General features: G+C 42.5%; 2 protein-coding genes across 7 annotated transcripts in view; one reads left to right on the top strand and one right to left on the bottom strand.

Moving 5' to 3' along the window:
- The window catches only part of YTHDC1 (YTH N6-methyladenosine RNA binding protein C1), a 20,689-nt gene extending 12,031 nt beyond the window's left edge, over positions 1-8,658 (top strand). For 2 of the 4 annotated variants that reach the window (XM_005484650.4, XM_005484652.4), the window contains 8 exons: positions 934-1,100; positions 3,586-3,668; positions 5,092-5,128; positions 5,221-5,260; positions 5,364-5,426; positions 6,875-7,009; positions 7,643-7,850; positions 8,245-8,658. In XM_005484650.4, coding sequence (XP_005484707.1) covers positions 934-1,100; positions 3,586-3,668; positions 5,092-5,128; positions 5,221-5,260; positions 5,364-5,426; positions 6,875-7,009; positions 7,643-7,850; positions 8,245-8,294 — 783 coding nt within the window. In that variant the 3' untranslated portion in view covers positions 8,295-8,658. Of the gene's footprint in view, positions 1-933; positions 1,101-3,585; positions 3,669-5,091; positions 5,129-5,220; positions 5,261-5,363; positions 5,427-6,874; positions 7,010-7,642; positions 8,220-8,244 lie in introns of those variants that run through there. The other 2 variants (XM_005484651.3, XM_005484653.3) reach the window with 1 other exon arrangement.
- Positions 8,306-26,653, bottom strand: LOC102061482 (UDP-glucuronosyltransferase 2A2). 3 transcript variants are annotated; one of them, XM_014265408.3, is made up of 8 exons: positions 26,496-26,653; positions 21,930-22,824; positions 19,534-20,166; positions 15,418-15,566; positions 14,065-14,196; positions 13,569-13,656; positions 12,733-12,952; positions 8,306-11,554 (listed from the first exon to the last, which is right to left on the bottom strand). In XM_014265408.3, the coding sequence occupies exons 2-8, from the start codon at positions 22,663-22,665 to the stop codon at positions 11,278-11,280; spliced, it is 2,235 nt and encodes a 744-aa protein (XP_014120883.3). In that variant the 5' UTR covers positions 22,666-22,824; positions 26,496-26,653; the 3' UTR covers positions 8,306-11,277. The 3 variants fall into 3 exon arrangements, with proteins under 3 accessions (XP_014120883.3, XP_074397078.1, XP_005484706.1); XM_074540977.1 differs by lacking the exon at positions 19,534-20,166 and having other exon boundaries at positions 26,496-26,652; XM_005484649.4 differs by lacking the exons at positions 19,534-20,166; positions 21,930-22,824; positions 26,496-26,653 and adding an exon at positions 17,074-18,116.
- Positions 26,654-26,827: the final 174 nt, after the last annotated feature.

Raw genomic sequence — 26,827 nt, forward strand, 5'->3', positions numbered from 1 at the left:
TGGGAAGGTGTTCTGCAGGCCTGCAGTCACCACTTTGAAGAGAAACTTTTGTTTTGCACCTGGCTCCTGCTAGATTTATTTGATGGCCCAAGTTTTTGTAGTGGAAGAGAGAGTCAGAAAATCCATATCTGTCCCTTTCTCCTCCAGACAGTTTGCGGTGTCTAATGGTCCCATTATCTCCATCTTGTTCCCTATATCCCTCATACTTCACTTTTAATCTAGGTTGGAGAGACCTGACCTTTTCAGTCATTGCACGTAGGAATTGTTGCATTAATTCACTTATTCTTGGTGCCCTGCTTTGAAGTTTTCCATTTTTGTTGTCCCCCTATTTTTTGAGACATAGGGGCACAACTGCAGCCAGTATTTAGGGTGTGGGTGGAACATGAAATTCAGTGTGATACAACGACTTTCTTATTCCGTGTTCTTTTCCTAATAACCCTGAGCACACAAACTGCTTGGTTTGATCGTGGTCAGACCTTGAGTTGGTATTTTCATGGACCTGTCTGCCATACAATGAAGAACTCATACTGAGTGATAGTAGTCAACTTCATCAGGCCATGGCTTTATATGTGAAGCTGGGATGGATTTTTTTTCCTGCGTGTGTCACTTTTCTTTCTGTAATAGGTAATCATTTTCTTTGTGATGAAAAACAGTCCTCTGATTTTATAGCAAAACAGTGATGTGGCCTGTATGTCTCATGGGAAGATATGGTTACCCCAAGTGTTGGACTATTTAGTGAAAATTCTAATTAGAACCTAAAGAGTTAAAGGTAATGTAAGTGAATTTTGCTGTGTCTAGTGATACTGAAATCTCTTTGAAGTGTCCCTTTTTTTTTTTTTTTTTTTTTCCCTTAAGTGTCTGTTGTCAGTGTATTTGGGGAGAGTTTCATTTCTTCAGTTTATGAACCACTACTGAACTTCTAACTAATTCTAGGAAATTGAGCCGGAATGTGGAACCCAACTTTGTCTTCTCTTCCCTCCTGATGAAAGTATTGACTTGTATCAAGTCATTCATAAAATGAGGCACAAGAGAAGAATGCACTCACAACCCCGATCAAGAGGACGCCCATCCCGTCGAGACCCCGTTCGGGACGTGGGAAGGTTAGAAACGTTCTTTGGACTGATAATAGGCACATGTGTGAGAATAACGTGATGGAGGAATGTGATTCGTCAAAGCTTGCCCTGCGATAAAGAAGAGAGAAAATCCTCAAATCAAGCTGCATGGACAAGTTTGTGGCTTCATTGAGGATTTCACATGGTTCCCCGGTCTGTCATTTTTCAAGAGGAAAATGGGGATCTTTGCTTTTGCAGAAAAAAGCTCTTAAAGTTCTGTCTCTAGTTTAGACTAGATCATTTATTGAGCTAATGCAACTTGTAATGCTAGCTGTAGGTAAGCTTGGCTTGATTATGAGCAGGCTAGATGGAGAGGAGGAAATATTTATATGCCAAAAATGTGTTAATATATTGTAAAAGCCTTTTCTTTCAGGTGTGTCTCTGGATAAGCCTTATCAAATATGGGACTTTTATAAGGATCACTTAGAATTTTGCAGAAGATGCCGCCTCATTTTGAGGATAAAATATTTAAGTTATTTTGATATTCAAGAGGAGCATTATTGGGACTGTTTCAAATTGTGTCACCGTGATGTGTTAACCCTATTGCCAAATATTCTCTAACATGTAACCACTGAATTCACACATCTTGCTGAGCTTCTGAAAACAGTAGGTTCTTTCCAAAAGGGATCAAGTGGCCCTTGGAGACCCGGCAACAAACCAAAAAGAATGGCTGTTGCTGTGTCTGTATATACAACCTTTCCAGATGCTGGCAGTACCTGTGGACTTAAAGTATTTTTAGAGGATCGACATGTTTATTGATCACTGCTTTATGAACTTAACATCATTTTCCAGAAAAAAAAGGGGGTATAACTTGTTACAGAATTGGAGAAGTCTTTGCAAAGAACTGATACTAGCCCTTCTGCCAAACACCTTTTCCCCGTGGTAGCCACTTTGCATACAGACTGATGTATGGTTTGGGCTGAAACCTTTGGTTAAGTTTCCTTTTTGTGGAAACATCCTGTGGTAGGTACAGAGCCCCAACAAGAGTCCCCTTTTCCTTGAGCTTAAAAAAAAGGACACTGTAACGAGTAGGTAGGAGGAAACCTGGCAGCGCCCCCCTATTTTTGGCTTTAAAGGACTGAACACCAAGATGGCTTTTGGAGTTAAGCTAAGAGGTTTCCAGTGCAATAAAGTATATACAAGTGAAGGTTTTGCAATGGACTGCAAACTATACATATAACACCACCACACCTTCTCAAGCCTGCCAGGGCCTCCATTTATGTATGTGGCTTACAGCTTAAAGTCAGTAGTTGGACTACTATATGAACTGTTTCTATCATATTTTATACCGGTCGTAAATGCACTCTCAAAACTACAAGAAAGCGGTATGTTTATTCTTTACACCAGCTTTTATTTTCTTTGATCTGAATTTGCTGTAGATGCAACTGCTTTGGTTTTTGGGCTTTTTGCTCATACTAAAGAATCTGCTTCCATTTTAAAAAGCTTAGTAACTGGGTATGGTGGGCTTTGATGACTGAAGTTGGGGAAGGGAGGGAGAAGTCACTATTTATAAAACTAAAAGCTATATAAATTTATTACTCAGCCGGCAAGTTGCACAGTAATTAAGCAATATAAAGAAAGTGTTAATGTCTTGTCATAAGGAATTATACTGTTGGGGAGGGGGAGGGGGGTGAGAAGGGAATGGTTCTGTAGCTGCTTTGTGTTTAGAAACACTGTTACATTAGCACTAGAGTCTCCCAGTAATGTTTATGTACCTTGGAGCAAAATAAGCACACAGTTGTCAGCTCTTTTTTGAGCCTAACAGCAACTGGAATGTAACTTTATAAGGAAGAGCAGAGTTCTTAATATCTCTTCTGTCAAAGACCTGCTTTTATAGAAAACAGGCCTAATTATTTTAATTATTGGGAAGCTTGAGTGTTATTAAATTGAAAAATGCACCAGTGCATTGCTAGTAAGTTGCTTAGAACAGAAATTATTAGAAATAATATAATTGGCCTACTCAGTTAGGGAAGTCATAGTTAAAGTTGCAATTTCACAAAGCATGCAGAGTTTATTTATAAATGTTGTGGAAGTAGACCTTTTATTGAATTCTTTACCCATTAGCTATCAAATGCAGTAGTCTTCATACCCTCTGACTGCAATGTTCTGTGAAATTCTTTGTTGTCCGATAGGTGTTGCAAAATGTAATGTGGAAAGTGTAATGTTAATGCCTAAGCTTGAGTTTGGTTAGACAAATTTGTTACCTTTTGTTTGGGATGAAGATACAGTTAGGTGGAGTTCTTTCCTTTACTACCTAAATTCCTGTAGACAGAAAGTAACAGTGGAATGTATGTAATTGAGCTATTTCTGATTCTTTCAGTTCAGATTTGAAGCTGTAGAACATTTTGAAGCAAATAGATTTGAGAATGATTACATTTATATCTTGGGCAGCTGAGACTGTTCCTGTGAGGTATTCTGCTGTGACAAATGCTCCAAGCAACCTTGTTTAATCTTTGATATCTAATTTGTGTAGGCGTCGACCAGAAGATTATGATATTCATAACAGCAGAAAGAAACCAAGGATTGACTATCCCCCTGAGTTTCACCAAAGACCAGGTTAATATCTTACTATGAAGATTTGTGTGCACCAATTCATGAGTATTTTCTCTTTTAGCATATCCTCGTTAATTCAAAAGTAAAATACTGATATAACTTGGATATGAAAATGTGACTTGTTTCAAGTGCTGCCTGCTGCTTTAACCCACCTCTCGAAGAAGTCAGTGACGCTGTTTCACTGGTTTGAGAGCTGAGTTTAACCTAGGCTGAGCCCTTTTTAAAAGCGCTGAATTGTGTACATTGTTGTGAATGGTCTTCTCAAGTGTTGTGTTAATGTGGGCACAAAAATAGATCTGACCTACTTGTCAAGACGCTAATCATCAAATGAAAACGTTTGAGAAATTTCCACCTGGGAGGATCAGCTGAGACTGCGTGACTGGTAGCCTCTGTGTGGAGATGATGGTAGACATTCAGTTATGTTTTCTGAGAGAGTTTTTTTTACAAGCTTGACATGAGTTAGGCAGGAGGATGTTGCCCTGCATTTTTACAAGAGGATCTAATGATGAAGGGAAGTTTGTTGTTCCCTAGAAAGAAATGTTTGCAGCGGTACTGCAGCAACAGCACTGCTCATAGCAGCCTTTTTTTTCTTTCAGAAAGCAGCTATTAAGAATTTGTTGCATTTAGTCTACCAAATTGTGCTTCACATCTCTTAGAAAAGTGCATTCTGCTATTTCAGTCATAGATTTCTAAACCTGTTCAGAGCATGCCTGTATTGTCTGCAAAGCATGCCTGGCTTGTCTGCAAAGACTGCATTCTTTCATGCAAAAAGTGTTGTTGCTGCTCTGCATCTTTCCAAGGCCATTGTTTAAAAAACAGAACAAGATTTTTTAAAAAATAATGAAGGTCACTATTTTATTGTAGTGCAAGCGTGCCTGATGTTTTGCACCATTCTGCTGAGCTCTTTAAAGGGATTTACTGAAGCTGTAAGAATTCTTTGCCCTGTGGGGCTTTTCCAGATAATTTTAGTTTGTTTTTAATTTCCTGTGTAGCATTGTATCCAACACATATTGGGAAATGAGCTTTTTACTGAATACGCATTCTACTGAAGATATATAGTTAGGAAGTAGTAACAGCCATGTGCTAAATGCCTGGAGGCAGCACTCTTCAAATTCATGTGCATTCCTAATTCATTTGACTAAATTTCAAGTCTTTATTTGCACAGTTTCCCTCTTGCATATTTGTTGGTACTGTGTGCAAGTTCTTAATGGGTTTGTTGATGTCACTTTTTTATTATACTACTTGTCTTCATTGTCTGTTAGGAGCTGTAAGTTTTCAAGAGTTGTTTTAAAAGTGAGGGTAGTAGCAGATAGACATAATTTTGTAGTAGCCACAAAATGAAAGGATACTTTCTAATGAATATAGTTTTTAAGATTTGTTAACTTGAGACAATAAATTGAATTAATACTGCTTGATGTTCGAACAGGGTATATAAAGGATCCCAGATATCCCGAAATAGACAGGTAAGGTGTGTTCATGTTACTCATTTTATGTCCTGGTAACTTGTCTGCACAGATAAGTTGGATTTAGTTCTGCAAATTTTTATTCCCAACAGACGATTTTCAGGAGTTCGACGAGATGTATTTTTAAATGGGGTAAGTTACTGCATGCAATTTTTTTGGGCAACTTTATATGCATCTTTCTGCATTTCCAAAGAACACTCAGCACAAATTTTAATATTACTGTCTTTCATTTTAGTCCTACAATGATTACGTGAGGGAGTTCCACAACATGGGACCACCACCACCATGGCAAGGAATGGTTTGTGTCTTGTTGAATTTGGTTTTTCTCCTTAACATACAGCTTTTTTGTTTCCCCCAAAAGGAGCCTGCCATGTTCAGTGTGCTCTCAACTCTTCACTTTTCCTAAAATCTACCTTTGATGTAACAGTGTAAAAAATTTTAGGGGAAAAGTATTGATAATAAGTATTTTAAAATTTACTTTTGACAGTAGTCTGGCATTTTTAGTAAGCTCTGAAGAAATAGCAGAACTCTCCTTTAGCCTAGATGGGAGGGTGTGATCACATTCTGTATCCTGCTAAATGTTGATGGTACTTGGCTCTCAAACAGTAAATGCATCAAACATGTGGACTTGTTGAAGAGGCTCATGGAATGGGCTGCTGGGCTCTAGTGTTGTGCAGTGGCTTGCTTTTGGCTATGGCAATGAAGCATGCAGGAAACTAGCAAAATGTGCTGCGCAACCTAATTAAACTAGGTCTTTCTGTATTACAGCCTCCACTGAAGTGCACTTTTTTCCCAGAAAGATGAGTGGACATATCTACAACTATGTAGATAGTTCACTTGTACAAGTTGTACAAGTTGTGGCCTTCACGGCAAGAGAAGTAGTCATAGTGAGGTTATTTTGATTGTATTTAGTAGTAAGTCTGGCCTGATTTTGTATAACTATAATGAGTCTTTTGGCTCTTGTTTGTACTGGCAATGAGCAAAAAGCAGTGCCGAATACAGAGATGCTCCTATAGCCTCTCATTTTTGTCAGCTGAAACACAACTCCTTACAACTGAAGGAAGTAAACAGGGTTGTCAGATGGGGGGGAAAGCAGTTTTTTTAAACAGTTAAGCCTCCAGAAACTCCCTTTTTTTTCTCCTCCCCTCTTCTGCATGCAGTCCAAGTAGTTGTCCTAGAATCCAGTGCTTTCATTTACTTTCTTTGTAACAAAAATGCAAGCCAAGATGCTTTTTTACTAGGCAAAGGAGGACTGTGCAGATTGAAGAAATGAAAGAAATCAGCCAAAATAGGTTTTGTTAAAAACAAAAAGAGGGCTAGCATTTTGTCAAATCATTTGACTTGCAAATTATTTGGTTTTTAATTTAGAATAGGAAGAAATTCATAAGGAATGAGTATGACTTGTTTCTGTAAGGGCTCTGGTTTGGGCAGAATTCACATTCTATGTGCAAGGGTTTAAAAACTCAGAACGGAAACTGCCACATTAAAATAGAAGTTTTGTGTATGGTGTCATATTGAGGCAGATGCAGAAGGAAGATGCATGTTGGACTGTGGGGGGGGTGGTTACCAGACTTCTCCAAGCAATGGTAGAGAGGGAGTAAAGCATGCCAGCCCAATGAAAAGTAGTCTGCTGTTCAGTTAGGAGGCTGTGATCAGATTTATATAGATGCTGTGTTTTCCATCTGAATGATGCACTCCTTGTGTGCATTCCTTTGCTTCAACAAACTTCCTGTAACTTTCTTGTAGCCACCATATCCAGGTATGGAGCAACCACCACACCACCCTTACTATCAGCACCATGCACCTCCACCTCAAGCTCACCCTCCATACTCAGGACATCATCCTGTACCTCATGAAGCGAGATACAGAGACAAACGAGTAGTAAGTGTCCACACAGAGGGGATGCAAGTCTGCAGGCTGAAGTAGGAATCTGGGGTCCGGGGTAGCCTAGCTTGAGCTTTGTTTGCTATGATAAACAGCATGTTTATGACCTGTATTAGAGTTCCTTGGAAAGATCAGTTGTTTAGATTGACTACACACTTACAGCAAATTTGAAAAGCCTTTCTCTCCCTGATGAGGTGGAGGGGAAAAATTCTCATACTCTTAAACTGAGGTGTATGCTTAAATTGGCTTCCGGCTTGTCCACCTCTGAACATTTTCATCCTGAAACCTGGTTTGAATAAGGACAGGGCTGTATCTTTGCTCGTGCTCATTGGCAACAAATTACTTTATCAGCAGAATTTTGTGTTTTAAAAGTTCTTATAGACACATCAGAAAACAGGGTGGATTATTAATTTTCTGTTAGCTGGCTTGAAAGCTCCTTAGCTTTCAGGTCTCTTGCTGGTGTCTGGCATTTGAACCCCAGATTCTGCACATGGATGCTGGACAGTTGGTTTGGTTGGGTTTGCCTTTTTTTAAGTACTGGGCTTTCTGAGGAGTTACAGCCAGCCTTATAGATAAGGGAGGGAATTCTCATCTGGGAAAGAAAATAGCAGAGCTCTCCTTTCATCACAGCACGACTATGACATGAGAGTAGATGACTTCCTTCGCCGCACACAAGCTGTTGTCAGCGGTCGGAGAAGCCGGCCCCGAGAGAGGGACCGAGAGCGGGAGCGCGACCGGCCTCGAGATAATCGGAGAGACAGAGAACGGGACAGAGGCCGCGATCGGGAAAGGGAGAGAGAGAGGATTTGTGACCGGGACAGAGACAGAGGTGAAAGAGGTAGATACCGAAGATAATCTATCTGGAACAGTGCTCACTTGAATCAAAAAAAGCTTGTATTTTTTTGTGTGTTTACAAGTAGTACATTTTATTTTCAGCTGTCTACTCAAAGTTCATTGTGTAGAAGGATTTATAATGACCCTCTCTATTCCAAGCATGCAGTGAACTATGAACTGGAAAAATTCAAATAGGCCAAAAATAAAATACACAAAGCTGACACACAACTTCATGTTTCTATTGGAACAAAGTTGGAAGCAGCTAAGAATGTAGATATTGATTAATTCTCAATAAGTGTTCTACTTAGTGACTTCATTCTAGGTTTTTGAATACTGATGGATAACTGCCTTTTTTTTTTTTTTTTTTTTTTTTTTGCTTTGATGTTTTCTTCCTGTAGTTTCATATGGTTCGATGGGAGAATGCTGCTATCAAGTATGCAAATACTGAAGTATGATCTCTTTCTTTTTTTTTTGACGGTATGGCAGTGTTGTAGCAGCCTTCCCCCCCCCCCTTCCCCCCCATTTTTTAACCCTATCTGTGAAGTCAAGTGATTTATTTTCAGTCTTCAGTAAGGAAAGCAATATTAAGAAGACACTATTGATGCCTAATTTTTAGCCTTTTTTAAAAATCTTCCTGTGTTCAGTAACATTTTGGTCAGTTCTCTTGTCTGGTCTCTTTCCAAAATGTACACATTGCTTGGAATGTTCACAACCTGCGTGCGTGGAACCAGAAAATATTGCTGTATTCTACATTGCTACCTTTTTTTTTTTTTATAAAAATAAATTGGTAATTATTGAAATGTTTAAACCTCCATGTCGGGTTTCTTGGTTTTCTAAGCTTGACAGTTTGGCTAGATTCCAGAGTTCTAGGAAAAGATCTATGTTCAGAAATAGTTCAAGTGTTCTTTGTGGTAAGCAAAACTGATCTGAAGCCTGAATTTAGGAAAAGGACTCTTGATATAAAAGGCAATTGCATTTCTGTTTCCCTAGTGAAGTGGCCAATAACTCCTGCAGCTCATCAGAGTTAAGGCCCTACGTCTTCAACTTAATCATATGATCTTCAAGCTGTTGAGAGGCTGTCCTCAGCCACAACATACCTGTCTCAGGAATGTATTAGTCCTGTAAGATCCAGAGTCTGTACCTGTGTTCTTTGTAGCGATCACTTGTTACTACTTTTAAATAAGAAATGTTTTATCTATGCCAATGGTAAAAATGTGTGGGGGGGGAAATTAAAACTTGTACTGAAAGTTCTTCAGTTTATCCAGCAATTTCCAACTTTCCAAAACTTGTAAGAGTAGCACTGCCTTGGTAGACTTTTTCAAACTTCCTTCAGTGTCTCCTCATGTAACAAATCCAGACTGTGCTTTAAACACCCCCAGCTCCACCCTGCTGGGTGCTGCAGCTATTTTTACAAATGCCAGGATAGGACTGGCCACTGTGTGGCATTTGTGGAAATGTGGTTTATTGATCTGGCAATAGTTTGTGCTCTGCTTATTTTAGTCTACAGTCACAGTAGACATCTACATATGTTCGACAAAAGGTTAGATCTCCAATGTACAAATATGTTTGGCTTCCTTAAGCAGAACTTGAGGCTGAATATGTGTTTGGGCTCCTCAGCACAGTTTATTGTGCACAGAGAGGTAATGCCTGCTAGCTGGAGGATTAGATCAGTGTGTCAGATTTAGAATACATTCTGTGTCTAATTGGAGAAATGTGTCACAGACCACCCTCGTACTTTGATATTTTTCTCTGCATTGTATACAGACTCTAAAATGAAGAAGGGGTTTTGGTTTCGAGTTTTTTTTTGTTTGGGTTGGTTGGTTGTTTTAGTTTTTAAATTCAGTACTAGATAAGCCAAATTACTCAGAGTAGGTTACAGAAATGATGCACCTCCTTACAGGGACTGTGGAGCACTTTGTCCAGCTTTTCCCATCTATCCTGTTTCCTGTGTCCTTTGTTAGCCCTGTCTGACCAATACCTGTGCAGCATGCTGGGAGGCTTGCTGGCCTTCTGGCATCCAAACCAGCATCTCAGCAACTGTGTGACAGGAGCTCATAGTGATCCAGCCTGATGGAGCTGTGCCTAGGGACCCACCCACCTCTCTGAATAGTTACAGCAACCCCTTTCTGATTTGGGGCCTTAGTGTCATGCAGTTCCCCTTTCTATTCACTGTGCATATTCCTGGTTATGATCCCATCATGACAACAGGAACAGTATACCAGAAATTGCCATGATATGCAGTTTTCTTCTTGTAACCCCTGTATAGTTTGGAAACAGCTGAGCTTTTGTAAGCGTTGTAGTATGAAGAAGTTTAAGCAGATGTTGAAACATGACAATGCTAATAAAAAAAAACTTGATGTGGCATAAGGAATTTTATTATGTAAACAAATAATCATGTTCTGTTTGAAAACAATTCCAGAGTATTTAAAAATATCAGTTAAAATCTGAGCGGGATTTTTCTTGAGTAAGCTGGCACAGCAGTGAAATAACCTTACCTGGAACAGGAGGCCTGGACTAGCAGCATTTTACAGGTATCTTTAACACCTGAAGAGGCACTACGCTTACTACCACTCCTGTCTGACCCAAGAGTAGCACTATTTTCTCTCCAGCTCTTCAGGAAAGGCAAGTGGCTATTGCACTGTTTCCACATGGAATGTTACTTCTTTGCAAGTTCCCTCTCTGGAGGTTTTCCTGCATTTATCAATTCCTATGGTTCAGAGGCCTTTGTGGTTAAGGTGGGCAAGTTCCTGACAGAGGTGGTTTTCATGCCCCTGCAGTGTTGCAGTTAGAATGATGGCCTGTGCAGTAAGAATTCCTGACTGAATGGAAAAGAGAAATGGTTCCCAGGAAAGTAATGTTTATGGTGGTCTCAGGATTCTGATCTCCACTCAGCCCCCAAGTAGTCAGTGCATTTGCCACTTGCAGCAAGGCAAGCCATGATTGTGGCCCTTCAGATGGGCACTTCTTAGGAGCCCCTGATCTTGGATTCACTGTCCAGTCTGGAGAGTTCCTAACAAGAGAGGAGGCATTTTGGTTGTGAATCGGTGATCAAGCCTGCATAACACTAGAGGAGAGGACAGAGTTAGGATAAGCAGCCTAGCTGCAGACCCATAGGGCAAGGCTGAATTTATGAAATATACCAAAATATTTGAGATATTTGAAAATATAGAGCAACAATTACCATGGCAAGGACCATGTGTGATCAGCTAACATGGTCCCAAGGGATAAAGCAACTATAATTTAGTTTTATTTAGACAAGAAGGAATTTGCTGGCTAAGCAAGCAGCTCTGCCCCACAGCAGCTTTGTTGTGGTGCATTCATGATAAGCCCAGCTTAAAGCACATCCCAATAAACTTGTTCACCAGCCAATGTGCATAAATGCCTTGCTGAGTCAGCCTAGGAGAAGAAAACTGCTGATGGAAACAAGGTGTCTATTCTGTCTTCCTCTTTGCAATCCTGCCACATCTTCTACAGCAACATAGGCAGCACTTGAAAAGAATGAAGACAATAGTGGCTATACAGGTGAACAAGAATGCCAGAACATCCAGAGAGTGGTACTGGTACCAGGTGAGATGGTGAGCAGCTGGTCTCAAGTGCTTTGCTCCTTTGTGACGCATCACAAATTCAATCCAGAAGACAGCTCTGTCCAGAGGCTTAACAGGCTGGTCATGCTGTATCTTGGATAACTTTAGAGCATTTTCCTTATAGCTGGGGAAAAAAACCAAGCAGAAACCAAAGAGATTTTTCACTTATTTCTGAAATAAACCATTTAACACCTGGCAGTCCCCTTGAGGAAGGTAGACAGTCCTGCTTTTACTTTCGTCAGTCTTATTTAAATATATTTGAAGCTGGTCCAGTTTATTCCTCTATGCGTAAAATTGGGTTAAAAATAGTAATAGAGAAAGCCAGTATTTTACAAAATAGTTATTCAAAATTATTCCAGATACTCCTTTAAAAAAAAATTGAAACATTTACAGCATTTCTGTTCCAGTATAATAGAGTGTGCTGATTTAGGCTGGGATAGAGTTAACATTTTTTGTAGTAGCTGGTGTGGGATATTTTTTGGATTTGTGCTGGAAGCAATGTTGATACAGTAGGGATGTTTTCCTTACTGCTGCGCTTATACTGAGTCAAGGCCTTTTCTGTCTCTCACACCACCCCACCAGTGAGGAGGCTGGGAAAGCTGGTCCCAGCTGACCTGAGGGGATTCCAGACCCTATGGTGTCAGGCTCATGTACCAGCTGCCATCCAGGTTGTTACAGATCGCCTCCACCATGGCTGAGTCCCTCAGATACTAGATATCTCCATCAGTGCTGGCCCATTTGATTCAGGAATTTGCAGGTTCTTACTTGAAGGAGCACCTGTCCTTCACACTGGATGGGAGTTGCTGCTAAAGATTGAGGACTTCTGCATTTTTCCAATCCGTTTGTCTGTGGTCTTATCCTTAGCAAGCGATCCCAGCTGCTGGGCTTCCTTCTCCTCTGAGTCCTGACTGATAGGTACAATAACCTAAGAATACTGCTAAGTCAGGGGTAGGAAAAAAAACTGTTATGACTACAGGCAGCTGAGATCTAATAAAACTAGAATTATGTCCTCCAGAGGATTTACACTAGTAGAGAGCTCTCAAAAGCTCCTCTGAAGTTTCCAAGATCTGTTTTTCTCAAAGCACTCATAAAATGCAGTATAAGGAAAAGCCAATTACTTATCTCTCCTTTTTGAGAAATACTGATTCTCAGACAGGAAAGATGGCCTTCATCTGAAATCCAAACATCAGCTATTTGTTTTCCATTCCCAGAAGAGCCAGCAGAATTTTTCACATGAGCAGCCCAGGATTTTAATGACATCTACTTAAGGCAAGCGTACTGTAAGACAAGAGCAAAACTCACGTGGAATTGTAAATTACTGTGTTCAGTGCATCAACCAGATCCTGTGTCTTCATTGTGTTGAAATCCACCTGAACTGCAGCTCCTTTTGCTACCATGTGAGCAAGGTTGTCATGCTGGTCAGCAAACATGGGAATCCCAACCATTGGGATCCCATGGTAGATGGCTTCATAGAGCCCATTGGTCCCACCATGTGTAATAAAGGCCTTTGTCAAAGGATGGCCTGGAACAAAGAAGGAGAGGGGTGTGTTACAGCAGCTGTGGCAGGCTGCATTCACTGGGGTGTGAACACAGCATAGAGGGGACAATGCACTGCTAGAGAAGGGAACAGCCCTGACCTCTGGATCAGCAGCAGAGCTTGCATGCTTAGCTTTCACACAGTCAAAATTATTTTAACACAACATGTGAATCAGCACATCCCTGCAGCCTACCCCACAGTTACTTCAGCCCTTTGCTATTGTGCAGTTGTAGTTTTCACACGGTATCAGGGTCAGAACAGACCCGTGCTTCAGCCTTGCTTAGGTCAAGCATTTTGAAGAATGAGTTGTGGAGGTGAACCGCAGATGCCAAATCCAGCTCCAGAGTACATCTCTACTTTGGTCTTTACTCCTGCCTACGGGTACTTATGAGCCCTTCAGACAACTGCCACCAAGCTCTGTAAGTCAGAGCCTTTTAGGAGACAGAGGCTCCCAAGAGCAAAGCTCTGCAGCTTAAGCTGTGAAACTAAGTATATCCACAAGCATTACACGGTTCTGGCTAGACTTAACCATTCTAGTGGAAAGAAGAAAGGAAACAGTTTTTCCAAGCGTGCAATCCATCCCACATAGAAACAGTCCTACCAAGCAGGTCATTTTGTGGTATCCAGTCAAAAATCCTGGTGTTGGAGCCCAGAGTTTCTGGTTTTTTCCCTTTGTACCTCCAGAGAACCTTGAACAATGGAAGAATAAGATAAACACAGTGCATGTGATGTGCCTTTCTGTATTATTACATGTAATTTAGAGCTTTATCTGAAACCCATATATCTTTTCCAAAAATTTAGATAGCTTTGGCTGCAGTTGAACTCTTTGAGTGGTTATTATGTGCTAATAAAAAAAAAAATGCATGGAGTGATTTTTGTATTTTGGCCTGTAGATGCACCTCCATGTCATTTGGGTCAGAGGAGGTGAAACACCCCAACTCCCCATGAAGTAACTCAGCTGTGTGTCTCTCTGAGAGAACCCAGCTTCCTGGCTGTATCACATCCAGCAGGGATCCAGGTAAATAACAGGCCACTCCAGACATAAAAGGGGGTGAAAAAAACAAGGCAACTTGTTTGAGGATTGAAAAGAAATTCACCTTCTGTGGAAGCTGGCTGAGGGCTTTGGCAATCACATTACTTTTTTCATCACTTAGGCTGTGGACCATTGACCCAAGAGTGAATACGATGACTCCATGTTCCCCTGAGCTCTGAACAAATTCTTCCATTTCCTAGGAGAGGCAGAAAACATACCAGGGGTAATTACACAATGCAGATTTCACAGATTTCTGTGAATAGAGAGCATAACCTTTTCAGCTTATTCAGGAAATGATGATGCTGTGAACGCCTCCTGACAGACTGACAGGTCAGTCAACAACTGACCTGGGCCTGTGGAAAACAGTGGGTTTCTCCCAAACGAGGAGCAGGACAAGTTAAGACAGGTGACAGTTGCTTTGTCTTTCTGAAAGCAGGTTTTGGGATTCATTTCAAGCAGCAGGAATGAATCCTGGCATTATCACGAGCAGGCCATACATACTCTGTGACGCTCTCCTTAGCATGATCATGGTTCTGGATTTTACTGGAACAAGTACTTTGTATTACATAGCTCTGCTGAAACCTGAGAGGGTGTTTCAGCATCCTGATCACAGATTCACCAAGTTGGTGCTGTCACTTTGCTAGTCGGACAGTTCTCATTTCTTACTATGTACCACATTGCTCAAAACATCATCTACAAGTCAGAGCAATAGGTTTTCCTGTTCCTTTTATTAGTTAGTATCATGTGAACTGGAGCAGTAACATGCAAAAGAGAATGGTTATCCATTTTCCCCAAGCTCAACCCATGCTACAGGGGAGTGGGAAGAGAGTTAGAAGGTTTCTTTTAGTAGAAAACTTGCACTGAAGATGGCCTGTATCTTCCAAGGCTCCTACAGGAAAGATATTCTACACCAGAGCTTGTCATGTTGTCATCTTCAGTATTTGGGAGTTTCAAATTCCACCTGAATACTTCAAGTCACAGAGAGCATAAGCTGGAGATACTCACTGCATTACTCCCTTTAAGCTTTCTTAAACTAAGGTACAATAGAAAAAGTGTTTATCACTCATCTATTTCTGCAAGTTTTGACCCCGTTTTACCTAAAGAATTTGTCTTGCCACAGTGCCTTCTGGCATCAGGTATTTCAATGTTATCATAGGCTGCAAGTCTGCGTCTTAGAATTAAATATTACATTTAAGTACCCTGGGGTAGCATCTATTTTCTCCTAAAGCAGACACTCTATTACCCTGTGCTGACATCCTCTTTTGAGACAGCAGGCTGTAAACCAGCCCTCAGTTTGGACAAGGATGGACACATGCTAAATAACAATGAGCTTTCCCAAGACAGGGCTTGCGTGGTTATCAGCGAGAGAAACAGTCATTGTAACAAACGAGCCAACAGAAAAATGAGGTTGGGATACCTTTGGTAATGGTTTTGCAGGCTGGCAGTGAAGTCCTCCAACAAACTCAAAGTTGGGCAAGAAAGGGCGTGGAAATTCAAAGTCCCAGTATGTTCTGATTAACCAAATCTCTGCTTTCCCCATCGTCTCACACAGGGTTGTGGGCCTTCCTGTGGACAAGGTACAAGAGGTTTACAACATGCACCGAAGCGACCTTGTTTGCTCTGGATTGTGAAACAGGAGCCTTACCTTTGTCTTTTGGCACTCCCAATCAGCATAGTTTATCAAACCATGCATAAAATGAAAACATCAACTAATCTGGATCTATTCCTTGCCCTGACCTGTGTTCAGCTTTAGGAGGTGGCCAGGAGCACAAGGTACAATCCTTAAAAGGATTTTGAACCTTCGTGATTACTTTAGAGAAGTACAAGCGAGAAGCTTTTAGTATCTGATATAGAAGTGCAATTCTTGTAGTGCTGAATATTACCTGTGCTTGTAGTAAAAACAGAGCACACTTGAGAAAGAGAACAATCACAGAAAATTTAGTTCCAAATAAAACATGAGTGAATCAGAGTGATGATCACCTGTCAGGAAGGAGGAAAGTTTTTAAACAAAGTTCTGTAGCATTTTTCAAATGGTGACTCATTTAGCAGCTGCTCAGATAACAATAAAACACCGGTACAGACATCTCTAGTATTCTTGAGGACTGGGTCAGCTGCTTCTGACACATATTGGGAAAAATTGGCCAACTTCATAGATACTTTTAATATCATTTTACGCAATATCCAATATTTCTAGAAATCCATCCGAAAAAAATATCTGTTGGTAATCTGATGCTTTATAGTTTACCATTTGGAAAAATATATATTCTTAGGTAGATGTTGCAAGTTTTCTTTGCAGTATTTTCTCCACAAAGTTAAACTGGGGCATAAAAGGGTTTGAAGTATTGAGAAACAGTTTTCCAAAGCCAGCCTAATGCAAGCAGGAATCAAGCTAAATAAGCAGCAAAGTAAAAATTATCCATAGGGCATCTTCTTACAGTAGTTGATAAGTATAATAATCTACACCAGTGATTTTTTATTTATATTTAAATTAGAGAGCAGTGAATCAGTTATAAAGTTGCTGAAGTGAAAATTAAGTTCGCATTACAAGTAGAGTGATATAAAGGTGTAACTAAATCTTTATGTTGGATTAAAAAATTAAATCCAGCAAAGAGGGACTAGTTTTCAGAGCACAAAAGTGTTCTTTGCAAATGCAGGAAAAGATTGGACAGAAACAGAAGAAATGCCCTTGTGTTTGCTGTTCACTTGTTATCTGCCTAAACTTAGATACCCTGGAAAATATTCAAAGTCCATTGTACTAAAACAAACTCTTTGTTAAATGTTGAATCAAGCCTGAGTTGTACTATGTTGGAGTAAAATTTTCGGGTATGTTGTAATTTAAGGAGACTGTTTCAAACTCTGAATGGTGGATGAAAGGGAAAGGTGACAGCCTTTATTGTTGAGAATCTGAATTCACACTCAGCAACCTGCACTATGCAGAATTGCAAGATACTTCAGGATTGCCACCTCTGCTTGCCTTTGAGAAAGAGTATTTTGAGACAACAGCATGATGGTCCCAAAGCATTCAAAAGGCACAACCTATGCAAGAAAAGAAACCACTCAACAGCTGCCTTACCTAAGACATTACTGTAGTACCCATCCCATTCATCTCGCCAAAACTTCAGGAAAAATAAATCCGTGAAAATATAAAAGAGGAAGTTCTGTAGTCTTTCCACAAAGGACATGTGGTGTGTGAGCCCCATTGTGCTGGCAGGCACATAGGAAGGTGGGGACGGGAGCCCACCGCACAGCCGCTCTACCACATTCCCCTCTGAGAAGCGGAAGCTGTAGACAAAAGGGATCTCTAGCATTTCTGCTACAAGCTCCCCGCCTACAGACAGGGGGTCAGCGATCAGAACATCAAACTTGGCCTGCTGCAGCTTTGCTATCAGCTGAGAGTTCATCACCAAAGTGTCACAGGTCTGCTTTGACATATTGGTAAAGACCTCCAATTGCTCTTTCATCTTCCACATGATCTCCCAGGGGAAGAGATTAAAGGCTTCATTCATCCAGAAATTGAGGAAGTCTTCCATGGAGGCATCAAGGGTCTCCTGGCTAAAGGGGACTTGCAGGACCTCAAAAGTGAAAGGCGAGGAGGTGTCCTGGTAGTTGATGAGCAGATTGCATGAAGGCACCAGCACAGTCACTTCATGACCCCGTAGAACGAGCTCTTGCAGAAGCACTTTCACATTGATCCAGTGGCTGGCATCGGTGGGCCAGACCACCACCCTCCCACAAAAAACATAGCTGCAGCAGCATGTGTAGGCCCAGAGCAGCCAGGGGAACTTTGGCCCCAACATTTCAGCATTCCACGTACAACTCTGCTCTGACTGAACTGGAAGCAGTTCACGGCTTCACTGTGCAAATATTTTAGAGTCAGCCAATTACAAGTGGCATTTGTTTGGTGACTAGGCTGGCAAACGTGACAAGATTGGCAAACATCATAACACAAAGCAACATTCATGGGAGGGCTGGGCAAGCGGTAAAACCCATTCTGGAGTGTTCTGCAGAGCCACAGCTGATCTCAAAATTACAGCAGCTCCTATCTGCTCACCACAAAATGCATTTTGCAGCGTGTGAAGACCAGAAGCCTTTTCCTTGTGTTGTGGTTTAATCTTGATAGGCAGCTAGGCACCACAGAGCCTCTAAATCTCCCACAGTAGGAAGAGAAAAGGAAGGGCAAAAGTTAGAAAACTCATGGATTGAGAATGAGACAACTTTTTTTTAAAAAAAAAAAAAAAGGAAAAAGGAAAAAAGAAATAGAGCAAGAAAACCAAGTGATGCAAAAAGAACAGTTGCTCATACCAGCCAATGACCAGTGAGTCCCTGAGAAACATCAGCCCTGACAAATTTCTTCCCCATGTCTTTTATTTTGCTGAGCACAAAAGCATTATGGGCTGGGGTGAGTTGGGGTCAGCTGTCCCAGCTGTGTCCCCTCCCAACTTCTTGTCTATCTCCAGCCCCCCTCTGGTGGGGTGGGCTGAGAGGCAGAAAAGGCCTTGACACTCTGTAAGCACTGCTCAGCCCTAATTAAAACATCCCTGTGTTATCAAAACTTTTCAGCTCAAATCCATCATGCAGCCCATGCAAGCTAACCAAACAGGTATTGCACTTGGAGCCTTAAATGCTAAACCTTGCAGTTCACAATAAAAAAGACACCACAAGATCCAAACAGCTCTGAGGCTTACACAACAGACACCAAACTGTGCTTCAGCCAGCACAAGATTTTCTAGTCTTCGTCATCATAATATGATAAGAAACAAAAAGGCACCGCTAGATACTTTTAAGAGTAGGATACCTTAACAACTTAGCTCTCTCAGCTAAATTGTTACTCAGAATTACACCTTACTAGTGAAATATAAATAAAACCACTTTAAAGTCTCATATTGAAATACCCATTTTATCTCCCCACTAGCAATGCGTATGTTTGGCCTGTTACTTTTTAAGCATCACGTAGAGCAAAAATGGAAAAACAATTGTACAACTATTATTTTTTTAAAAATTAAAAACCACTTACAAATAAATATAACTATAATAGTTTTTCAGACACTTTCAGAAAAGCAAAGAACCATGTCTCTGCAGATGGCTTTTTATCACTGTGAATTTGGGCTCATCTAATCTCCTGGATTTTTAAAGGTCCAGATGAGGATATTGCCTCTAATTTTGAGACAAGGTAGCAAGAAGTGTGCTGTGGGAGAAAAAGTAGTGGTGTTTGTTGGGTATATAGTATTTTACTGTTCTTAGTTTATGTCATGATTTATCTATGAATATGACTAGTGAGCCCTGTTTCAAGTGCTTTAGCACTGTTTTACAGTGTACAACAGTACTTGTACAGACTTAGCTCTACCTCTGTAGCAGGTCAGGATTAACAGGCAATGTTTGTACTTGCCTGGATTGCTTGACTTGATGCAGGAATTTTGAAAGGAGAGTGCATTTGGGGCTGTCGTTCTCCTGATTTGTGCCTTAACCTCTCATCTCTGGGAATTTACTCTTGTACGCACAGCAGATGTAATTTCTGGAAAGAGACCAGCCTTACCTAAAACTTCACTGTAGTATTGATCCCAGTTTGCCCAGAGAACGTAATGAAACATGAAATCTTGCAGAGCATAGCCGAGGATGTTTTTTAGCCTTTGCCAGAAGGTCATCCTATCTGTTAGGCTGGTTAGGGTGGTTGGTACATAGGAAGGAGGTGCTGGGAGTGTTCCACAGAGCCGCTCCACCGTGTTGCCCATGGAGAACCGGAACGTATACACAAAGGGGATACCCAGCTTCTCAGCAACCAGCTCCCCACTGGGAAACAGTGGGTCTGCCAAAAGAAGGTCGAAGGCAGATGCCCTCAGTCTTTCCATCAGGGCCTCATTCTTCACAACTCCATCACAAATTATTTTGGTTATGTTCTTCATCTGCAACATCATTTGAACTATCTTGTGAGTACCTTTCCAGATAGGTAGCTCTTTCTCCTCATAAAAAAAAAAATAAAACATTTTATCCATTAAGTCAGTCATCTCCTTTTTGGTGATTGGCACCTCAATCACCTCAAACTGGAAGGGTGAGGGCTTGGTGGGATTGACGATGAGGAAGCACGAAGGCAGCAGCACGGTCACCTCGTGGCCCCGGGCGACAAGCTCCTGTAGTATGTTCTCCATGTTCAGCCAGTGGCTGTTGTCAGCTGGCCAGACCAGCACCTTCCCCCCAGACCCCCAGCCCAGCACGGCCAGCAGCACCAGGAGCACGGCCACCTCCTTCCCTGCCATAGCCTGCCCTGTGTGGCAATGCCTCTGTGAGATTCCTTCACCGGGAGCAGTGGCACTCCTGAACTGGGCTGGGAGTTGACACTGCCTTGATCCCAAGGGCAGGGAGCCAAAGGTAGGCGGTGTGAAATCCTGTACTGGATAATGGCACGTTTAATATCATGTTTACCTAGGGCACAAAAAAGGTGACTGGCACCAGCTGGCACCCTCTGGTGGTAAGCAGCTTGCTGAAGCTGGAAGATGCGATTCCTCTGGAGCAGCAGAGAAAGCCATCAGCCCTGGGGGGCTCAGTCCAGCAAGGATTGTATCCTGATGGTAATCCTGTCCCTCCTGCCCATCTAACTACAGGTTCTGTGTTACTTGTTTGGTAGAAGAGCTAACTTTTTCATTCTTCTGGCTCTTTGAAACACAGCTGGGTAGGCAGCAAAGGTGTTCACTGACTGTGTGGGCAACCTTTTGCTTTTATAAAGCCACTAAGCATTCCTTTAGAGCGTACTTAAGTTGTTGATCCGGGGCTGCAGCCCAAGAGTTGCATCTCAAATGCATGAAACTACACAGCAAGTTACACCAGTAACAGAGTAAGACCGTCCTCATGTGAACTTGCCTCTTACAGAGCACCGTGGGAGACCAGGAGGGGATAGTGCAGGCTTCCTGCCTGCCATTAAGAGTCAATTATGCACTATAAATTGATCCAGAAAATCCATCAATTTGATTTATATGGTCTCTCCTGATGTGCAGTTAAGAAATACTGTAAGTTCTCTTTTCTGTGCAACAGAATCATCATTACAGGGTTTCTGCCCAGTGCTGTTACACAATGGTTTCCTAGTGTTGTCATCCAAGGCTTTTGGTATGGTTTTCATGCTGCCTAGACACCCTTTCTGGGACAAAAATGTGGGTCATGGAAGGTCACAGCTGGACTATGAGGAGCCAAACTGAGATACCCCATGTACTGTATCCATGACACTAGCTTGGTGTACTTGTGGAGTCTTGCATCATGCAGGTATTTGCAGGCAATTGAACACTGAGAGATTTGCAAGAAGTCTTATTGAAGAGCTCAATAGGAAGGTAGTAGAAATGACATGTGATTAATAATAAACATGTTTTTCTACCTGATCACTCAAAACAGTCCAGAAGAAAAGCCTGCAGAGAAAGGTTTGTTGTTTTCAGTTTGCTTTGTGGGTAGGAGGGTATGTGCTAAATAAAACTTGTTTTGTGCAGAGAGAATTGGTTTTATATGACCAATGACATAAGTGAGGTCTCTATTACAAAGCCACAATGCACTTAAATATTGCTAATGAGGCTGACAAGGCTGGCTTGTAATTCACCAGCTCTCCCCTCCTTGTTATGGTCCTCTGGATGAGGAAAATGGCTCTGTTCTTGGCTGCTTTCTGTGCAAGCAGTCACCCTTGCTGAGAGCCCTGTATGGTGTGGAAGTCATATCAAACTCCACGCTACAATTATGACAAAAGTCAAATCCGTCACTTGGAATGGCCCTGATCCTGTCTGTATGCAATGGCATAGCAGGACAGCACCCTGACTGTTTGTGGCTCAGCTCCTTTTTAGGGACAACAGGCAAACTCTTGCTGACCTTCCTCTTGACTTTGTGACCCTGGTGGGTTCCTAGCTCTGCAGATCATAAGGACAGACGGTATAACGAAAAGTGAAGTGTCAGAAGGCTTACCTAAGACCTTGCTGTAGTAGGTATCCCAATGTCCCCAGTAGCTCTGAAAAACATAGTCTTGCAGGTGGTAAGACACAAAGTTTTTTACTCTCTCCCCAAAAGACATGCGGTCTGTAAGCTCAGACAGGGCTGCAGGTGTGTAGGATGGTGGGGCAGGGATCTTGCCACAGTGCCTTTCCAGAGTGAAGGCTGGGGAGAACCGTAGTGAGTAGACAAAGGGAATGCCCAGCTTGAGCGCCAGGAGCTCCCCACAGGGGGTCACAGCGTCTGACAGCAGCAGGTCAAAGCCAGAGCCCTGCAGACGAGCCATCAGCTCTTGGTTGTTCAGCACTGCGTCGCACATCATCTTGTTCATCTCCTGCCAGCCTATGGACAGTCTTCCCAGCTCCTGGTAAAACCGCCAGAAGGTCAAGATGGTTGGCCTGTGGTTGAGCCACAGGTCCACTATATCATTAATCAGGGCTTCAGGTAAATCTTTCTCGTAGGGCACGTTATAGATCTCAAACTTCTCCGTGGTCTTGGGTTTGGGTTCAATGAAGAGGCTAGCATTGGCTACCAGGATGGTAAAGCTGTGCCCACGGCGGATGAGCTCCTGTACCATTACATTCATGTTCAGCCAGTGGCTGCCTTCTGTTGGCCAAACCAGTACCTTCCCACAGAAGACAGGCCCTAGAAGAGCAATCTGAAAAAGCAGCAGCTGGAGGTATTTCTTTGAGCCGGTTGTTTTCATGGCCATGGCAGAGTCAGGGGCTAGATAGTCCGGGAATTTTTCCTTCCAGCTGGGAGTTCTGTGCCTCTGTGTTGTGTTTGATGGCTCCTTACTAGCACTCTTAGCAGAAGAGAGACTTTGCTGTTGCACAGGTAGTGCCTTTATAACCTGTGTTTTGTCTGAGCTCTGAAAAAAAAAAGTTTGGTGATTCATTTTTCCCTTTCTGCCTTCTACCCTGTTAGCTTCCCACTGAGGGAGTTCTGTTCTCCTGTTAGGAGGATGATAGCAATCCTCCCTGCTGTCAAAGAAGCCAGTCCCCTGGATGCCAACCCTGAGGCTCAAACAATTTCCTTGCATTTTTTCCATGAACTAGCAATGCCAGAGGCAGGCCAAGGAATAAGAGGCCAAAGGGCTGACTTGGAAGTGTTATCCTTTTTCACAGTGAGATGCTAAAAGTGCTGATATTTCTTATGCTGAGAGAAGTCAACAAATCCTTCCTTTGGTTGATGATAATGCCAATAATATCATGCATTTATTCTAATAGGTCACTAGTAGCTTCCAGCTGCTCCCAAATAACAATGGACAATGAGTCCATTGCTACTGCCTGTGACACATCACCATCAACCTGGTCATGCTGTGGGCTCAGTTCAGATATCAAAACACGGGTTTGGTCCTTTTCTGGGCCCTAAAGAGCAAAACCTACATCATCTGGGATGGCTCTCACTTGGAAAGTTGTCCCTTGAATATAAACACCATGCCTGGAAGCAGTTCTTTAACCACCTGGAGCCAAAATTACAACTAAAACCCACACATACAATGACACACTCAATCCAACACAATCTGGGGAACAAATGCCATACAGCAAAAAACTCTTACCTAGCAGAGTCTTCCGATGTACATAAACATTGTGCTCTGAGTTGCAAGGTGCAATATGCTACACCTGTTTGCTGCTTTTCCTTGCTGCTCCCCTCCTCTGTGCCTGGGCTGCTTTAGCAGGATTGGTTATCAGGCAGAAGGAGCTTAAGTAAATTACCCTCTGAACTGGACTTTTCAAAAGGAGGAAGTAATAAAATACGGGATGATGGCAACAAGGCATGGATTCTGTACTTGTTCATTGCTTTGTTATGCACTGGGAATTTAATGGTTGAGACGGTATTTCCCTTGCCAGGATATACTATAATGTTGTTACAGAGCCAAGTTCTTTGGAAGTCTTTGTATGCTAGAGATAAGAAATATGGTGTCTGACTGCTAAAAATATTTTTTTACTCCCTTTATGGTCTCAGGTTTGTTACTATGTCACAAACAAAATTGTTTGTTACATAGTAGATATGTATATAAACTGTCAATGGGAACAGAGTGAATCTTGTGGTTTGTTGCAGAGGTTTTCAAAAGTTGGTGTTGTCTGTGCAAATTTCCAAAAATTGGTATGTTACCTGTGTTGGCTCTGTGGCCCTTGATTCTGGAGATCTAGGCAAGTGTTTAATAACCTGAAAATATAGGAATCTAAAGGTGCATTTCAATGATTTTTAAGTATTGTCCACAATATTCAACAGGGATTTTTCTAAACCTTCAGAATCCAGGACTATTATGCCAGCATGTTTCAACCATAATTTGGGCTTACAGCCAGGACTTTCACTACAGTCTCTCCACAGACCTCTGTATCCAGAGTAAGATTTTTTTTCAGGCTAATATCGCTTATTTTATGAAGTCCTATAAGAAACTTATAATTTTCCCAGCAGCTACTGAAAGGCCATGTTCATATGGGCTAGAGCAGATCACAGAGCCATAGAATCCATCCCGAGCTGGAAAGGACTCACAAGGATCACTGAAGTCCAACTCCTGTCCATGCAGAGGACAGCCCCAAGAATCACACCATGCCTGAGAGCATTGTCCAAATGTTTCTTGAACTCCCTCAGGCTTGGTGCTGTGACCACTTCCCTGGGAAAAAACCTTAGATGGGAACTTGTTTTTTGTTTCCAACCCCTTAGTATCAAATTCCTCCACAGCAAACAAGAGCAATTGCTAGGGGAATCAAAGAGTTAAAATTGTTTTGTTTCCATGGCCAGCTCTAAAGATGATACTCAGATTACTCAGATCAGAGAAAATAACGCATTTTGAGAGGATTAAAGTACAAAATCTAGCACATGAGAGAGAAGTGGAGCAGAAGAAAGTAGATGGTGTTAAGTGTCTGTATTTCACACATCTAACATTACTAACAGAAGTGCTGCAAACAGTGATGCAACTTCCAGCCTTGTTAAAAAACAACAGGCTTTTCAAGGCTAAGGCCCTCATGCAAAAGTTAGGCAATGCAAACTGATGTTTTCCACACATGGGTCACTTCACCATTGTGCTGGCTGGCTGGGGGCTCCAGTGTGCATGGCACTTTGGTTTCTAGGAAACCCCCATGCCAGCCAGAACCTCAGAAATTCTGGGCCAGGGTGGGGAAGGGGAAAAGGGAAGCTTTTGCCCTGAAGAAGCACCAAATGACTCTGTGCTTTCCCTTTCACTTAATACAATGAAGCAGCTTCTGGTCTGAAAGCAGACTTTAAAAAATCTTCACTAGCTTTTTTTTTTTTTTGGGGGGGGGGGGGAGGGTGTTGCCAGGAAGGGAGTGTACTGAATTGGGAAAATTTCAAAGTTGGCTCATCCCTACACGCAGATGTGACAGGATTGAGTAATTCTGCAAAGTCACATGTGCGTGGGCTCAGTAAAAGCACATATGCTTTGTAATCCCCAGAGTTTAGGGAAACTCCAGCAAAATTAGTGAGATGAAATTGCCTGTGACCATCTTTCTTGAATAAATTGTATCTTTTTACCTCTGCACTGTTACTGCAGGATGAAAAAAACAGGGTAGGTTTATAGGCGCTTGGATTTTTTGATTCATTTTGAGATTCTATAAACTCTCTTCACTGCTGCTGTAATGCTGCAGGGGCACCTTGGCAGGTAAACAACAGCAATCAGGGTGACTGGCATGGGAGCCATTTCCACTCTGAAAGCCAAAACATTAAAGAAGTGAGAGAAGGTTCAGGCCAAGCTTGGTGTCCCTGCTAGGAATCTGCATTGTTGGTGGAAGAATAGGTGCTGCACCCTGTCCTTGCCAGTGAGGAGCAGCAGCTGCAGACTTGCCCAAGCCTCCTGCAGATGTGGCACACTCCTATCTTGCCAGATGTGGCACACTCCTATCTGTCCAACCTCCCAGGGAAAGCTGCATGCTATGGTGATGGGCAAATCTACAAATCCCATGGGTATGGACATGATGAGACTCATCTAGACCAGCCCAAAAGGGAGGAGTTGCTCTCTCCATTCCACCTTTTCATGAATGTTTGCTGTTCATGCTCCCATGGCAAGCCTTTCCCCGTGACTTTCCCACTCATCCTGCCAATCGTTTGTTTTAGTGGGAGAGTTGCTGCTGAGGCAGGAAGGATCTGGGGAAAGAGCAAGGAGGCTATCAGCCAGGGCAGCCTGGTCACCATTCCAGCCTGGGGAGCAGCAGTGGTAGCACCAGAGGGCACCGCTGCCATGGCTGCACCCACTGCTGGGAACAGGATCCCAACTGCAGTGACAGGAGCACACCCAGAGCCCCAGCAAGGACAGGGGCCCCAACAACGTGCCAGCATCACCCAGAGCAAGCACTTCTTCCCTTGCCTCAGCACCCTGGGGAGCAGGGAACTGGAACTGAACGCTGCCATCGCCTCGGTCTCAGTATCCCTGGGGATATTGCAGGAGACCCCAGAGCAGGTGAAGGTTTAGGGGTGATGATTGCACTCCAAAGTACCCCAAACCCACCACCCAGGACCGCACACATGCAGCTCTGTGCAGCGGAGCGTGGTCAGAGCACCCAGGCACACCCATCTCACCTAAGACCTGCTGCTCTGCGCCGGGAGAGTGACACGAGGAAGGTGACGCCAGGAAGGTGATAACAGGAGGGTGACAGCAGCAGTTTTTAAGGGCAGAGAGGCAGGGTGCTGAGGGCAGTAATGTTTACCAATGCTGTGGCTGCAGGGAAGGGAGGAGCAAAGGCAGGGAGAAACCAGCAGCCACTGACCTGCAGGCAGGGCCACAGAAGACATCTCAACCCCACCAGTACTGCTCTTCCCCAGGTCCCAGGAAACATCCTGCTGTGTGAGGGGGGGGGAAGGAAACCAACATGATCCCCACATGCAGTTTGGTCAAAAGCTCCTGCGATCCC

The sequence above is a fragment of the Zonotrichia albicollis genome, chromosome 5 (genome assembly GCF_047830755.1).
Source record: "Zonotrichia albicollis isolate bZonAlb1 chromosome 5, bZonAlb1.hap1, whole genome shotgun sequence".
Classification (NCBI taxonomy): domain Eukaryota; kingdom Metazoa; phylum Chordata; class Aves; order Passeriformes; family Passerellidae; genus Zonotrichia; species Zonotrichia albicollis.